We start from the raw sequence: 15,469 nt of genomic DNA, 5'->3' as shown, positions 1-15,469 counted from the left end.
GGTGTTTCACTTCACTTTATTTTCCAACAAATGACACATCTGGGTGTCCCAGTCCTCAGACCCATAAAAGGTCAAACTTCAGTGTGCAACCTGTGTTTCCCCACGGCCTGCTGGTCAGGGCCTTCTCACTAGGGCTGAGGTTTGAGTCCCTCGTCCTGCCTCTGTGCTGGTCTGGGCTGCCCTGCCTACACCGTGCCCCCTTGGACAATCCTGGCCTCTCTAGGGCCTGGGCTGCTGCTGCAGCCGCCTGCGCGCTGCCTCCGTCCTCCTGGCTCACTTCAGGGTGGATCGCTCACCCGACGTCGGTTCTGAAAACAGAAAGCCATAGTGAAAAGGGCCAAGACCCAGGGCATCCAGAGCAGGCCCTGCTGCTCCAGCCTTACGTCCTGGCGTGGATGCCATCCGGGTGGGCAGCTGGACACTCACCGTTCTCCTCCTGGGCTAGGGCACCTGCCACTTCTTCCCATTAAGTACCTGCAGCTTCTCCAGGCTCTGGGTCACGGAGCCCAGCGCGCGCCCTGAAGAGGAGGTGGGCTATGGGTGCGGAGCCCCATATGTGCTGAAAGCAGGGGTGGAGCAGCAGGAACCCACCTGGTGTCCCCCCTCCACTCACCCATCTGCTGAACTCCGTCTTCTAGGGCTCCCAACAGCTCGGGGAGGCTCAAGGCCCGCAGAGATGCATGCCAGCCTTCTGGGCCTGAAGTGTAGGGATGTGCATGGCTTGTGTCTGCCATCTTCCACAAGTCACCAGGCCCACACGACCAGAAAGACCAGGGACACAGTCTTCGGGTCGGGTCGTCTGCCCACCCACAGTGCCCGGGTGGTCTTAGCCTCCCTTATCAGGAGGCAAAACAGCTCTGCCCACAGGTGAGGAAGTGGGCCACTCAGGACTGGGGGTAAGGATGCCAACTAGACAGGCCGAGCCCGCTCAGGGCTTCATGCCCAGCACCAAGGGGCTGCTCTTACCAGCTGGCACAGGTGCGGGGCCTGGGGCAGCTGTGCGGGCAGGAGGGTCTTGCCTCACACGGGCTGACAGCTCAGCTTGACAGGCTCTGGAAGGCAGGAGACAAAGCGCTGGAGAGGCCAGGCCCCCAGCAGTGTGTGCCTCTGCCCGGAAGCTCTGGCCTACTCACTGCAGCTGGTCCAGAATGAGGGTGGCATCCTGGGCTAGGGTCTGGGTCACTTCAAGCTGGGCGTGGACGTCCTTGCGGGTGCCATCCTGCTCCAGCAGGCAGCTCTCCACTACAGCCCGCAGTTCCTGCTCCTGGGACACCTGGCCACGCATGGCCTCCACCTCCTCACAGCGCTGCAGGGAAGACACTCGGCTAGAGAAGCCAAGCTGGCACAAACTGAGCCTCGCCTGGCTGTCCAGGGTCTGAGCTGGCTGCGCAGTGTCCCCCCCTCGGCTTCATTCAGTGTGCTGGGAGCCTGCCCTTGCTCCTTGCCCTGTGCTGCATAGCTGCTGGCTCTCTGGCCACCTCTTCCTTCCTCTGTACCACAGTGTCTCTGGATGCTGCCCTCACCATCCTACATGGCCCCTATCCCATATCCCACCTCCCGACTTGCCTTGTGCAGCTGGATGGCGAGCTCTTGCATCTCAGCCTCCAGCCGGTCCGCATAAGCCAGCTCCAGGGCATCACTGGGGGGACGGGCACTGCTGTGCCAGCGAGCAATGGCAGAGGTCATCTTTCTTTTCGGCCCAAACAGCCTGCGTGGCAGGAAAATGAGAGGGTCTGTGTCAACGGCCGCCTCCTGCTTGGGGGGTCCGTACATTACCACCACAGGCTAACACTGGGGAACTCCCAGCTCTGAAGGGACATCGTGGGGCAACCAAAGGCTTCCCCCACCTTGGACAACCGGTCCTCCCCAGGACACTGGCAAAAGTGAGGCCACACAGGATTCTGGGACGTGTGGCCACTGGACTTGCCTCTTAGGCTAGCCAGGCCCACCCATGCCTCCAACACCACTGGCTGCTACTGGTCACAGGCACATAGCTACCCTCTCCTGAGAGGACCAGGGAGTTAAGGCCAGCACCTTCTCTGCATCCCTCCACGTGGGAGCCACACATTACATAGACACAGGGCAGACTGTGGTTAGAGTTTCTGCCCAGGGAAAGTCACAGTTCTACAAAAGACCTTCAGCTGTCAGACGCAGGAAGAGGAAAGAGTCTTAACAGAAAGTGGGAAGACAACTTCAAAATGTCTGAGAAAGACTCAATGGCACAACCAACTAGATTTGCTAACAGCTAACTTGCACACACGCCTGCAGTCCCAGCACGCAGGATGCCACGTCATGACCACAATTTCCATGACCGCATGGCCTACATAGAAGACCTTGTCTCGAGCGCCAGAGCCACCATCTTGATAGCCCTGAAGCTGGACACCACAGTGCACAGCTGTGATTGTAGCTACTCAAGCCAGTGACCTCCCATCTCCATTTAACCCGCAAAATACGGGCCTGGAGGGCCTGGAGGGCCTGGAGGTATAGCTCAGGTGGTAAGAGTATAAGTGAAACCACAAGGCCCTGAGTTGAAGCCCTACTACTGACACACAAAAGTCAAATGGAGAAGACACATGAATCCAAATGAAGCTTGCTGATGAACAGCAGACCTAAGCAGGCCGAGGAGAGAAGGAGCCATCGTGAAAGTAAAACAATGGAAACGGTTAAGTCTGAGGAACCGCCTAGGGCACAGGGGACACCAGTGTGCTAGTACACTTTGGGGGAGCCTGAGAGAGGGTGAGCACTGGTGGATAGTCTCAGCTGACGGACAACCAAGAACGCCACGTAGGACACAAAAGTAATGGCTAGACACAAACCCAAATTTCCAAATGACAGTTCACAAAAGAACGCTTGATAAAATAACCAGCAGATTCTCTTTCGGAACTTTAGAGGCTGAGGGCTGTGTAAGCCATACACCTGGAAAGGGTATGGAAGTGGGAAGGAGGCAGTTGCGGCCCCAGTGTTGCCCTGCGGGGCCCAGAAGGGGTGGGTGGTGGTGCACTGGCGTCTGCAGAGGACAGGTAGCATAGGGTGGCTTCAAGAATGAATGGATTTTGCTTCCTGCTCTCCGGCAGGAAATAAAGCTCTTAAACAAGAAATCTGCGTTGTTCTCCCTCCAGTGAGACTGTCAGCAGTGATCACGTGCAGGACTGGTTCTTGGTCCGGAGTCCGCCCTCCCGCAGCAGTACAGCTGCACCAACTCAGGGCCTTTAGCACCCGCTCTAGGTGAGCTGGCAGCTCTGGGCAGCTCTGCACTCCTCGGGTAAAGAAGGGCGGCACGGAGGAGGTGAGGGCAGAACTCACGTGACGCCGATCTCCTTGAGGTCACTCTCCGTCAGTGTGAGGAAGATGCGCAGGTCCACGTCCTGCTCCTCAAACAGCTGCAGGTACTTCAGACACCCGATCTGCTCCAGCAGTGCAGCCAGGTCCTGGAGGGCGAGGAGACGGGGAGGTGAGGGAGGCAGCAAGGCAAAGGACTCCTTACTTCTCGGGCTCAGCTCCAGCTCCACCCCATCTGCAGGCCAAGGCCCCACTCGGCTCCGCCTGCCTGGAAGACAGGGCGGGTGCTGAGAAGGGGTCAAGGCCACTGAAAGCCCCTGTGAATGCCTGGCTCTACAGAGGGAGGCCTGGAAGCGGCGGAGCAGTTCCCTTGAGGCTCTTAAGGTGCCGAGAGGTCTGGCAGGGCTGGCCTTGTCCTAGGTGGAGACGCCTGAGCTGAGGTTTTTCTTCCCTGCTACCCTCCATCATCACCTATGGGGGTGACAGGACAGTGGCGATGCCCTCATCAGCTGTGTCTGGTCACTCCCCCACTGTCCTCAGACCCTACCTTCTACTCAACAAGGGCGAAGCGCTCCCAGGTGAGCAGAGCTGGATGAGCTGCCAGGGACAGGGGCCTGGGACAGCAGAACTGAGCACACACAGGTGACAAAGGCAGCCATGCAGTGCTGACATGTAGCCATCAGAGGCCTCCACTGAGCCAACATGGTTTCTAAGTCACCACTGTTCTCAAGCACCCAAGAGAGCAGGGAGCAGGTTGTCACCTGGGGTCCTGAGTAGGGGGGCCTCTCTGTGCGGGAAGCACCACCAAGGCTGGGCAGCCACTGGCCGTCGCTGCTGCCATGGCGAGTCTTGGTCTTCACGTAGCTTTTGGTTTGTTTGCGAGGAGAGCTTCTCTGGGTGTGGTCCGAATCCTGCAAAAGAGCTGTGTGCTGGGGCAGGCAGGGGCTTTCAGCCCGAGACTGTGCCACACTACCCCACGTAGCTGAGTGGACGGCGATGCCCCGGCATCCTCAGTGATTCCTGAGCTGGGCACAGACATGCACTACCCACTTGCTCATCCGCATGGGGCCCAAGCACCCCCACGGGGGAGGTGACGGGTGGGGAGTGGCTCACCTCATTGCTCTCCACCGAGGCTTCGCTGCTGAGCTCCTGGGCTCTCCCTAGGCCCTCACTGCGGCTGCTCCGCACGGCCCCGAGGCTGGCACAGACAGCAGGCTCCTCTGCAGAGGATACAGGCCTGATGGCAAGTGCTGCTTGTGAGCACCGTCCCACCCCTTCCGTGCCCATGTCTGCATGGCGTCCAGACCAGTGCGTGTGGGCCTCGGTGTGCACCCCACCACATTACTGCAGGTCTCTCTGGGAAGACAGCCCTGCTGGCCTGGCTACTGAGCCAGCCACCCCGCCTGGGAGACCCTGAGCTGGCCACTCCCCTCCAGTGCCCCCAGCTGGTGAGTTTCTGGGTGAGAACAGGACATACCCCGGCTGCTGCTGCTGCTGCTCTCCACGTCTCGGTCATTGATGGGGGAGGTGACGTCCCGGTAGCAGAGGCCATCGCCTTCCACGGCCTCGCTGCCCGTGAAGCTCAGGTAGCCCTGTGGAGGCCCCTGCTCTGTGTGCAGAAGAGGGTTAAGAACCCTACAAACAAGAGTGAGGACAGGAGCCTGGAGGCTGCCACCTCCCCCCACCCCCCCATGGCAGCATGGCCATCACTCCAGCTGCGTAGGCAAGTGAGGAGGCGGGCTCCGGGGGCTAATGACCTGTGCCCCTCAGGAGGAGCTCGGTGGGGCACAGACAGCACCTGCCTCTGCTTTATACAGGACATGTGTGCCTACACACACATGCACACACGTGGACACACACACACAAGTTGGCTCCATTGGCTCACTCGACATCAGGAATGGGCAGAGCCAGGACGGGGAGCTGTGCCTGTCCCGACACTGCCGTCCCACTATGTGAATGGCACATGGCTGCATTTGGGGCCAGGTTCTAGTTCCAATTTAAGCTAGTGGCGAATGACATAGCCAGTGGACTCGAGTGTCAGCCCTGGAGCACACAGGGAAGGTTTCCCTGCAGGCCTGGGACCAGGGCCACATCCAGGGGCCTGAGAACTTTCTGCCAGCCAACATCTTAGCACACAATCCAAAGAGCACCCAGGAAATGAGCGCTGCTCACCATAGCAGCGCTGTGGGGTCTTGCCTCCCAGTCCCATTGCTGTGATCCTGGCCAGGGCTCGTGGTCCCTCGTGGATACTCAGACCCTTCCTACAGGGCCTGTGTCTCTGTGGAACAGGGTAGGATTCGTCTGAAGAGCTCAGATCTTCAGGTTTTTCTGCAAGTCAAATATTGGACAAACTTACCAATCTATACAGTAAACTGGAAGGAAATGATCATAACTGGTGTTCTTTTTGTATGTTGGTCCTGGGGCTGGAATGCTAAGGTTTTTTTTTTTTTTTTTTTTTTTTTTTGGGGGGGGGGGCAGTCCTGGGCTTGAGCTCAGGGCCTGAACACTGTCCTTGGGCGTTCTCAAGGCTAGCACTCTACCACTTGAACCACAGCACCACTTCTGGCTTTTTCTGTGTATCTGGTACTGAGGAATCAAACAGGGGTCCTTTGTGCATGCTAGGCAAACACTCTACCACTAAGTCAAACTCCTCACCCGACCCTACGCTTTTTTACTCAAAGCTGGCGCTGTAGCACTTGAGCCAGAGCCTCATTTCCAGCTTTTTGGTGGTTAATTACAGACAAAGAGCCTCACACGCTTTCCGGCTGGGCTGGCTTAGAACTGCCATCTTCAGATCAGGGCTTTCTGAGGAGCTAGGATTCCAGGCACCGGGTAGCAGTGCTTGCACCCAAGCTGAGGTGGGAGAGAGAAGCAAGATGAAGACAATCAGCAAGGAGTGGTGGCCACACCTGTCATCCTAGCTCCTCAGGAAGCCAAGATGTGAGGATCATGGTTCAAAGCCAGCCTGGGCTTTATAAAAGAGGTAAAATCAAACCAGAGGAGACTCTCTGTGAGGCCCCCTCCTCAGACTGGTAGGGACATGCCAATCTTTAGACCTGGGGCTGTCCCCAACCCCAGGGAAGTCCCACTCCATTAGAGCACAGTGGCATGTGACGTGGGGCAGATACAGGTACCTGGGCTGTGGTAAAGGCCTCTGGACCGAGCAGGTGAATGTGTATCAATCAAGGCCACAATCTTCATGTGTCCATACTGCCTGGCCAGCATCCGGGCTGTGGCCCCACTGTGGTCTCTTGTGTCCACTTCGACTCCCTGTGGAGGTCAGTGAAAGAGGAGTCAGGAAGCTCTCCTTCAAAGCCCTGGGCTCACTGGGCTGCTGGCCTGGGAGGGATGAGAAGAGGAAGTCGGTTGGCTTCTGTCCTCACTACTGCCTGTTTTGCTGTCTTTGTACTGCAAGGGAGAAGCCTCATGGCCCTGCCACCAGCGGCATCTCTTAAGCCATGGCATGCTGCAGCAGTCTCCCCCTTCCAAGTGCTCTCAGTCGGGGTTATGACCTTGCCTGGGAAATGCAGAATGACGTAGCTGTCCTGCTCTGGCGGGAAAGCAGAAGAGACCCTGGTAGCCACAGGCAGAGAGCACTGCCCACTCCCTGTTGGGCCTGCCTGCTACATTTCTCCTTGCAGAGCACCAGAGATGTCAGCTGCCTAAAGGAGCAGCCACATGGCCCAGCCTCAGAGTAAGGGCTGCAGAGCCTGGCACCTTCACCCAAAGGGTAGTTCTGAACTCAAGTTCTTCACTCTAAAAGGCAGTTCTAGTCTTTCAGCACAACTACGCCCAACTATGACTACCCTAAAGAAAGGATGATGCACAACAATATTTACTACATCTGCATCCACAAAAATGTGGGCTGAGAGTTTGGCCCAGTGGTACAGTGCTTGCTTAACATGCACAAAGACCCAGGTTCAATTCTTCAGTACCACATACATAGAAAAAGCCAGAAATGGTGCTGTGGCTCATGTGGTAGAGCGCTAGCCTTGAGAAAGCCCAAGGACAGTGCTCAGGTCCTGAGCTCAAGCCCAGGACTGGCAAAACATTTAAAAATTAAATTAAAAATGTAAAGGCAACTTAAATGCTTACTTGGGATGGAGACTCGGGTTGCTGCCCTAAGAGTTAATGCCTTTTGTTTGAGACAGGGTCGACTATGCAGCCCAGGGTGGGCTAGAACTCAGGATCTTCCTGCCTCAAAGGGGTTGGGGTGCAGCTGGGTGCCAGTAGCTGAAGTCTATAACCCTAGCTACTCAGGACTCTGATATCTGTGGGTCACAGGTCAGAGCCAGTCTGGCCAGACAATTCATGAGACTCTTATCTCCAATTAACCAGCAAAAACCCCAAGTGGAGGTGTGTCTCAGATGGCAGTGTGCTAGCTGTAAGCACAAAAGCTGAGCTGGAATGAAAGGCCCAACCAGGTCCCGGTGGCTCACGCCTATCACCCTAGAGACCCAGGAGACTGAGTCTGAGGACCAGGGTTCCAAGCCCGTCCAGGCTGAGAAGTGCCCATGAGACTAGCATATTCAATTAACTACCAGAAAGTGGTGCTGTGACTCAATGGTAGAGAAAGAGCTCAAGGACTAACAGTGCCCTGGCCCGTAGTCCAAGCCCCGTGACTGATAAAAACATAAAATAAAAATAAAGGCCTTGAGTTTAAGCCTCAGTCACTTACATGACTCAGAAAATACTGTACAATTATTTCATGGCCAGCAGCAGCCGCTTCCATCAAAGGTGTAAATCCATAGGTGGGCTCCCTGCAAGAGGGGGCCGGTCAGGAGGGAGGAGAGGAGAGGAGAGCAAGTCCACCACCCCAAAAGTGCCCCTGCCAAAGACAGAGCCGAGTCAGGGCTGTGGGCAGGCGCCAGCTCACCACGGTGGGCCCGTCCTAGGGCGGCCCTGTTGCTCACTCCCCTCCAGGCTATTCCCACCAGGGCCCCTCCGTCCCACTCTCCTTCTCACTGGCCAGCCCCACCTTCACATTCAGCAGTTCTGCACCTTTCCTGTCAAATTCACAAGAGACTCTCACTTGGCCTCCCTGTGTCAAACCTCAGCCCAGTTTCTTTGCCCTCAGAACTCCTCAGGTACTCCTTCCTCGGGAGCCCTGTCCTCAGTGCTCCCTCCTTGTTACATCCAGGAGCTCCGGAGGCCAGCAGCCTGCCTCTCGTCCATTCCAAGACACGGACTTTTCACACCTTAACATCCTGGAAGTCATAGCGTATCCTAAAGTCAATACATGCACTGAACTGTAATGAGTAGCTTTCCTTTATCCCCTCCCCCCCACCCTCTGGTACTGAGGACTGAACTCAGGACCTGAAATGTCTAGGCAGGAGCTCTACCACTTGAGCCACACTGCCAGTCCATTAGTATTCTTACGTTTTTCTAAACTATGGTCTTTACAATGCGCAACCTCAGCCAGAATGCTGGACAGCCTCAGGTGGAAGGAGCCGGCACCTGTTGTGTTAAAAGGGAATGCTCATCTGTGTTGGACCACTTCCCACTTAAAAACTCAGGATAGACAGCACTCAAGATGGCACACACCTGGAACCCTAACTACTCAGGAGGCTGACATCTGAGGACTGTAGTTCAAAGCCAGCCCAAACAGGAAAGCCCATGACACTCTAATCTCTACATAACCACCAGCTGGGAGCGTGGTCTAGTGGGAGGAGAGGGCTCGCCTAGCATGCATGTAGCCCTGAGTTTGATTCCTTGGTACTACATGCCCAGACCAAAGCTGGAAGTATTGCTGTGGCTCCAGTGCTAGAGCTCTAGCCTTGAGAAAGCCCGAGGACAATACCCAGGCCCTGAGTTCAAGCCCCAGGACTGGCAAAAAAAAAAAATTTATCTTTATCTCCATATCAATATTATGTGCATGTCATGCATGTCATTTAAATTCCACCCACATGCCAGGACCTTGGCGTGAAACACCATGGAATTCTCCAATGTTCTGACACAGGTTTTCTTTCCCATGTTTAGGGTCAGCACGAGATGCAACCCTGTCTGTAAGCAGAGCTGCAGGGAGGCCGCTCGTGGGAGGCCTGTCTGTCCCCTTTCTAGTGTTGGACAAGAACCCCCCACTCCCACAGCAGTCACCTCACATTGGCATTTGCACCACTGTCCAGGAGGAACTTGACCATCTGCTGGTGCCCGGCACTGGTGCAGTGGAAGAGTGCGGTCCAGCCCTGGATGTCTTTCATCTCCAGCTCTGCACCTTGCTTTGAGAGAACAGAGCAGTTACAGCCTGTCTCTCCAGGGAGGCAGGCAGCCCCCTGCAGGCCGTCAGTGGGAAGCACCCAATGGGATCACACATGCATCCCAAGGCATGTGGGAGGCCAGGGCGCCCCTCTGGTTGCTGAGTCTCACCTGGAGCAGAAAATATGCGATGCTCTCGTTGCCACAGCTGGAGGCCAGCATCAGAGGAGTCTGCCCTTCAGGGGTTGGCACGTTCACACTCACCCCTGCCTCGAGCAGCAGGTGTACAATGGTGTCATGTCCAATGTAGGAGGCATACATCAGAGGGGTCCAGCCACCACCATTCTTCTTATTCAAGTCTAACTCTCTTCTAAACAAAGGCAAGATACGCTAGGCATGATGAGATATAAGGCCTCAGTGGAACTCACCAGAGCCCCGGTGAGTCAAGCTGACCTCTGGGTGGCCCCAGGGTGTGGGAAGGCAGACAGGTGGATGTTTCTAGTTGCTGTGCACTTGCCATCTCCTCCTCAGCTCTAGTCTCCCACCCCTGATTTACATTTGCACCCACCCCACCGCCTAGATCAAGACCCCATTCCCAGAAGGGGCTCGCGCAAGGCCTAGCAGGCTCAATGTATCTCACACTGGGGAGGAGCCACTGACATGTAGTGCAGTGGGGCAAGTGAGTCTACAAAGCACTTCACAGCGAACAGTTCTGGCTGGGTTTCACAGCAAAGCCAAAGCCGACACACCCTGCCCACCTGTCACCAGCTGTGGCCAGTCTCTGGTGTGCCATGTCGCACAGAGGCCCAGAGGAAAAGAGGAGCCCTGGCTGGCCATCAAGCACCAGTACCCTCAACCACTTGGTCACCACACTTTGCAGAAACATTCCTTTTTCTCACTGATTTCCATTAAGATTCTAAAAATCTATTTCCATACAAGAAACAGAACAAACAAAAACCCTAAGTGTTCCAGCTCAGACTCTGGCGCAGGGGTCACACTTTACAATCACACGTGCTCAGTCCTGTGAGCCATGTGCTGAGCTAAAGCCCCGTCCACCTTTCCCTTCCACAACTCCTCCCCCACCCCCAACCTCCAGTGGGTGGAACAAGTAATTTTTTTTTTGGTGGGTTATGGTGCTTGAACTCAGCCTGGGCGCTGTTCCCAAGCCGAGGTCTTCAGTTCAAGGCTGCCACCCTACCCCTGGTCCTGGGGTTCCTGAGCTCTTCAGCTCAAGGCTACCACCCTACCCATGAGCCAAGCCCCACTTCCCATTTTCTAGAGGTTAACTGGAGAGGCTCTGGTCCTTTTGTGCCTAGGCTGGCTTTGAACCTTGACCCTTAGATCTCAGCCTCCTGTGTAGCTAGGATTACAGGTGTGAGCCACCATGCCGTGCCATGCAGGAGTCCAAAGAATTTTAACAGGAGTGTGGCACTGGACAAACCAGCCAGTTAACTGCCTTTCCTTATGCTCCCCTCCACGGCACCCTCTCCAAAGGAATGTCATACTGCTTTCCATTTATAGCCACCAGGGGAGCATATGGGGACCTGAGGCTCACACCTATAATCCTAGCTACTCAGGAGGCTGAGATCTGAGAATCAAGGTTCAAAACCAGCCTGGACACTAAAAAATGAAGGACTCTTATCTCCAGTTAATCTCTAGAAAACAGGAAGTGGGGCTGTGGCTCAAGGAGTAGGGCAGTACCCTTGAGCTGAAGAGCTCAGAGACAGTGCCCAGGACCAGAGTTCAAGCCCCATAACTGACCAAAAGAAAAAAAAAAAAAAAAAAAGGCCTCCCAAGTGACATTGCAGTCTGAGTAAGCACAGCCATGAGCCTCAACACTGGTGTGCATATTAGCCCACACAACAGTTGGGCACTGAGGTGGCCAGGCCACACTCCAGGAGGGCCAGGAGGGCCAAAGCCCAGCTTCTCAGAGGGGAGAGGAGAACAGAGGAGCTGCAAAGCAAGCATGGAAAAAGTAAGCCAAAGGGCTCTGCTTTCCATGTTTACTTTTGATTGTTGGGATGTTCCTGCTGTCAGTCCAAACCTTAAAGGTAGTCAGGCTCCAGAAAACTACAATGATATTTATGTGCCTACAATAAAAACTTAGTCAAAACAGACTTCTTAGGGCTGGGACTGTGGCTCAGTGGTAGCATGTTTGCCTAGCATGCATGATTGCATTCCTCAGTACCATATAAGCAGAAAAGGCCGGAAGCGGCACTGTAGCTCAAGTGGTAGAGTGCCAGGTTTGAGCAAAGTAAGTTCATGGATAGTGCCTAGGTCCTGTGTTCAAGCCCCAGGCAGGTTTTTTTCCTTTTGCCAGTCCTGGGGCTTGAACTCAGGGCCTGAGCACTGTCCTTGGTCTTTCTCAAGGCTAGAGCTCTACCACTGGAGCCACAGCGCCACTTCCAGATTTTTCTATATATGTGGTACCCAGGATTCAAACCCAGGTCTTTGTGCATGCAAGGCAAGCACTCTACCACTAGGCCAAATTCCCGGCCCCCAAACCTGCCTTCTTTGTTGGTGCCCAGTATGTCATCATGAAGAACTTCATAGAGACAAGCAGGTACACTGCCCAGAGTGGTGGATTTACTGTCTATTCCTTGAGCAAGGCCCCCAGCATGTGTGATCAGAAGTCACAGAAATGCCACTTAAAACGTGAGGGGAAGGGATGCTACCAGAGACCCTTACCGCTGTACGCACTCCTTCACCACCTCATACTGGCCAATGGAAGCTGCTGTGTGAAGGTCCAGGGGGACGTCCAGTTCCTCTTGGCTGACCTGCGTGCCCAGCCCATGCCACATGGACAAGCTGCAGTTCAGAAGCTCTGGCTCGCTGGCTTCATCGCTCAGTTCAGACATGGCTATGGAGGAAGGTTTGGGGCTCAGGTTTTCCTGGCTGCCACAGGCAGGAAATACCAGGTCCTAGTCCGGCCTATGGCAGGCCACTATACCACCACTCAGACTGACAGCCCCGCAGCTACCCGGGAACTCTATAACATAGTAACCTGCGCCTGCTGCCAGACAGAGGAAGGGCTAGTCCAGCATGGTGGCTCCCACCTGTCATCCTAGCTACTCAGGAGGCTGAGTTCTGAAGACTGTGGTTCAAAGCCAGCCTAGACACTAAAGTCCATGAGACTCTTTTCTCCAATTAACCACCAGAAAACCAGAAGTGATGCTGTGATCCAGGGGTATGGTGGTAGCCTTAAGCTAAGAGCTCAGGGGCAGCGTGCAGGCACAGAGTTCAGATCCCAGAACTGACAGGGGGAAAAAAAAGAAGTAGTAAAGGGCCGTCTTCTTATTCCACAGGTGGCCCTGTGGAAGGCTGTCTCCTCCAACTCATAAACCTCAGGCTCTAGAAGCCTGGCCTCCTCTTGGGTGGGTAATAAAGGACATCAGCTGGGTCATTTGAGGCAGCGCCTGGGTATGGTGGGCAGCGTAAGTGGATTTGGGGCTACAGCAAAACTGAGCTCGATGATTCAGCATCTTTAGACCTGGGCTCCTCACTGTCTCATGGGCACAAATGGCTATTAAAAACATATGAAAGCCAAGTATAGTGGTATATATCTGTAATCAAGAAGCGGAAGGGGAGGAGGTAGAAGGGTAGCCTGGGCTACCTGAAGTCCTTGCCTCACAAAACAAAAACTTGCAAGAATTCATAAACAAAAGCTGGCAGATCCCAAAATGAGTATATTTAGCAATACACAGAGGGAACACAGCTAGTACATACAGGAACCATCTCAGTTGATTAAATGGAAGGAATCACTTACAAGGCCATCTACAGTATAATCTATTACAAAAGTTCTAGAAAAAGCAAAACTGGAGGCTGGAGTTATCAGATCCATAGTACCAAGAGTAAGGGTGCCTGCAATCGTAGCTACTCAGGAGGCTGAGATCTGAGGATCAAGGTTCAAAGCCAGCCCAGGCACAAAAGGACCTGAGACTCTTCTCTCCAATTAACCTCTAGAAAAATGGGAAGTGGGGCTTGGCTCAAGGGTAGGGTGGTAACCTTGAGCTGAAGAGCTCAGGGACAGTGCTCAGGCAGAGTTCAAGCCCCATGACCCTCTTCCCCTCGCCCCCCCCCCAAAAAGGAGTAAGGGTACAAGGAACCACAAAGAATAGCAAGAGATAATTTAGGAACTCATAAACCTATTCCACCTTGACTGTAGTGATGTATATAGAACTCATCATTTATTGAAACTCAAAGCTTTGATCCCCAAAATGAAGTTCAGAAGGCCTAAATTTACAAGGGCAGTTGACAGAGACTGTTAGGACCTCGACACCCTAGAGATTTTCTGTGAGTGACAGCCAGGTTAGACCAACAAGAAACATGCCACTAAACACTTTGCAAGTCCTTGGTGAGGAAGGTGTGAATGTAACAGAAGCAAGCAATGCTCTGCTTCCTGAAAACACGACTGCCTCACAATTAAGGACTGAGAACGGGCAGCCCCCTCCCTTAGCAGGTGAGACTCCCGATTCTGATGAGGTTAGGAATCCCTACAGCCTTCTGAGGGCAGCTTTCAAACACCTCCTTCAGCCTGGGGCCTCTACTCCCTCTCCATTTATGGGACATCTATGTATGGCTGACATGTGTTAACTGGCAATCAAAACACTACTGACCTCAGAAGCCTATGGAGGGAAACTCACATTCAGAGACTACCAAAGGAGACACCAGTGACTTATTCCTGTAATCCTACTCAGGAGGCTGAGATCTAAAGATAACAATTTGAAGGCAGCATGGACAGAAAAGTCCCAGGCTCCATGAGACTCTTACCTCCAATGAACGACCAGAAAACCACAAATGGATCTGTAGCTCAGAGTGGTAAAGTGCTATCCTTGGGCAAAAGAGCTCAGGGACACTGCCCAGGCCGTGAGTTCAAATCCCATGACAACACACACACACACACACACACACACACACACACACACACAAAACTACCAATCTACACCAAAAGAGCTCAGGGACACTGCCCAGGCCGAGAGTTCAAATCCCATGACAACACACACACACACACGCACACACACAAAACTACCAATCTACACCAAAAGAGCTCAGGGACACTGCCCAGGCCGTGAGTTCAAATCCCATGACGACAACACACACACACACACACACACACACACACACACAAAAACTACCAATCTACACCAAAAGAGCTCAGGGACACTGCCCAGGCCGTGAGTTCAAATCCCATGACAACACACACACACACACACACACACACAAAACTACCAATCTACACCAGGTGCCAGTGGCTCACACCTGTAATCCTGGCTACTCAGGACCAAGGTTTCAAGTCAGCTCAGGCAGCACAATCCGGGAGACTTCTGTCTGCAGTCAACCACCAAAACGTCAGAAGTGCTGGAGGGGTCGGTGTTAAGCGCGGGAGCGGGTGGGGGGCGATGCAGACCCTGAGTTCAAGGACCGGCAGAGAGACAGACGACCAATCTGCTGGGATGTGGGACACTACGCCACCGCAAACAACCCTCGATTAGGAGTAAAACAACAAAGATGCTCTTCCTGCGAATCCCCGGTCAGCAGCCAGCGCGCCTGGCACCTGGCTTCCGGGACTTCAGGGAAGGCGGCCCTGGAGAAGGGACCTTTCCCTCCGTCCAGCGACTTCGGCCAAACAGTAACTGGGGAACCCCCACCGCCCCGGGCCGGTGGCCGCGGCCCCGCCCGCAGGAGGCCCGGCACAGCGGAGGGGACCCCGCCCGCGGCCCCCCGGGGCCCACGCGGCCGCCGCCCCCGGCGGAAGCCCGCACACCTGCGGCCATCCGGCGCCCACCGCCCCGGGCCCGCGTCACCTCGCCCCGCGCGGACCAGCGGAGGGCCGAAAGCCCAAGCCCGCCAGGGGCTGGCACCCGGCGGGGCCAGGCCGCCGCCCGGCCTACCTGCGAGGACCTCTGGCCTCTTGAGGTAAAGCCCGGTCCGCGTCCGCCGCACTCAGCCCGCTGCCCGGCGCAGCCCCGCCCCGGAAGTGCTTGCCGGGAACACG

At 54.9% G+C, this 15,469-nt stretch overlaps 1 protein-coding gene across 1 annotated transcript; it reads right to left on the bottom strand.

The window, feature by feature from the left end:
- Positions 1–7: 7 nt before the first annotated feature.
- Anks3 (ankyrin repeat and sterile alpha motif domain containing 3) lies at positions 8–15,440 on the bottom strand. Its single transcript, XM_090324896.1, has 17 exons — positions 15,366–15,440; positions 12,163–12,334; positions 9,646–9,844; positions 9,376–9,497; positions 7,958–8,039; positions 6,414–6,549; positions 5,452–5,607; positions 4,757–4,888; positions 4,393–4,499; positions 4,041–4,208; positions 3,304–3,428; positions 1,567–1,708; positions 1,134–1,306; positions 967–1,052; positions 614–697; positions 427–518; positions 8–308 (listed from the first exon to the last, which is right to left on the bottom strand). Exons 2-16 carry the CDS (start codon positions 12,330–12,332, stop codon positions 442–444), a joined length of 1,959 nt encoding a protein of 652 aa, XP_090181022.1. The 5' UTR covers positions 12,333–12,334; positions 15,366–15,440; the 3' UTR covers positions 8–308; positions 427–441.
- Between the last annotated feature and the right edge of the window lie 29 nt (positions 15,441–15,469).

This window comes from Megascapheus bottae, chromosome 36 (assembly GCF_031878675.1).
Source record: "Megascapheus bottae isolate mThoBot1 chromosome 36, mThoBot2.hap1, whole genome shotgun sequence".
Taxonomy (NCBI): domain Eukaryota; kingdom Metazoa; phylum Chordata; class Mammalia; order Rodentia; family Geomyidae; genus Megascapheus; species Megascapheus bottae.
The sequence above is the reverse complement of the archived record's forward strand: the minus strand, read 5'-3'. Positions and strand labels throughout refer to the sequence as shown.

Coding starts and splice junctions, on each gene's coding strand:
- Anks3 (XM_090324896.1), bottom strand. CDS start 12,332: ATGTCTGAACTGAGCGATGAAGCCAGCGAGCCAGAGCTTCTGAACTGC. Junction 5,608..6,413: donor AGGCCTTTACCACAGCCCAG/GTACCTGTATCT, acceptor TTTGACTTGCAG/AAAAACCTGAAGATCTGAGC. Junction 519..613: donor AGACGGAGTTCAGCAGATGG/GTGAGTGGAGGG, acceptor CCTCCTCTTCAG/GGCGCGCGCTGGGCTCCGTG.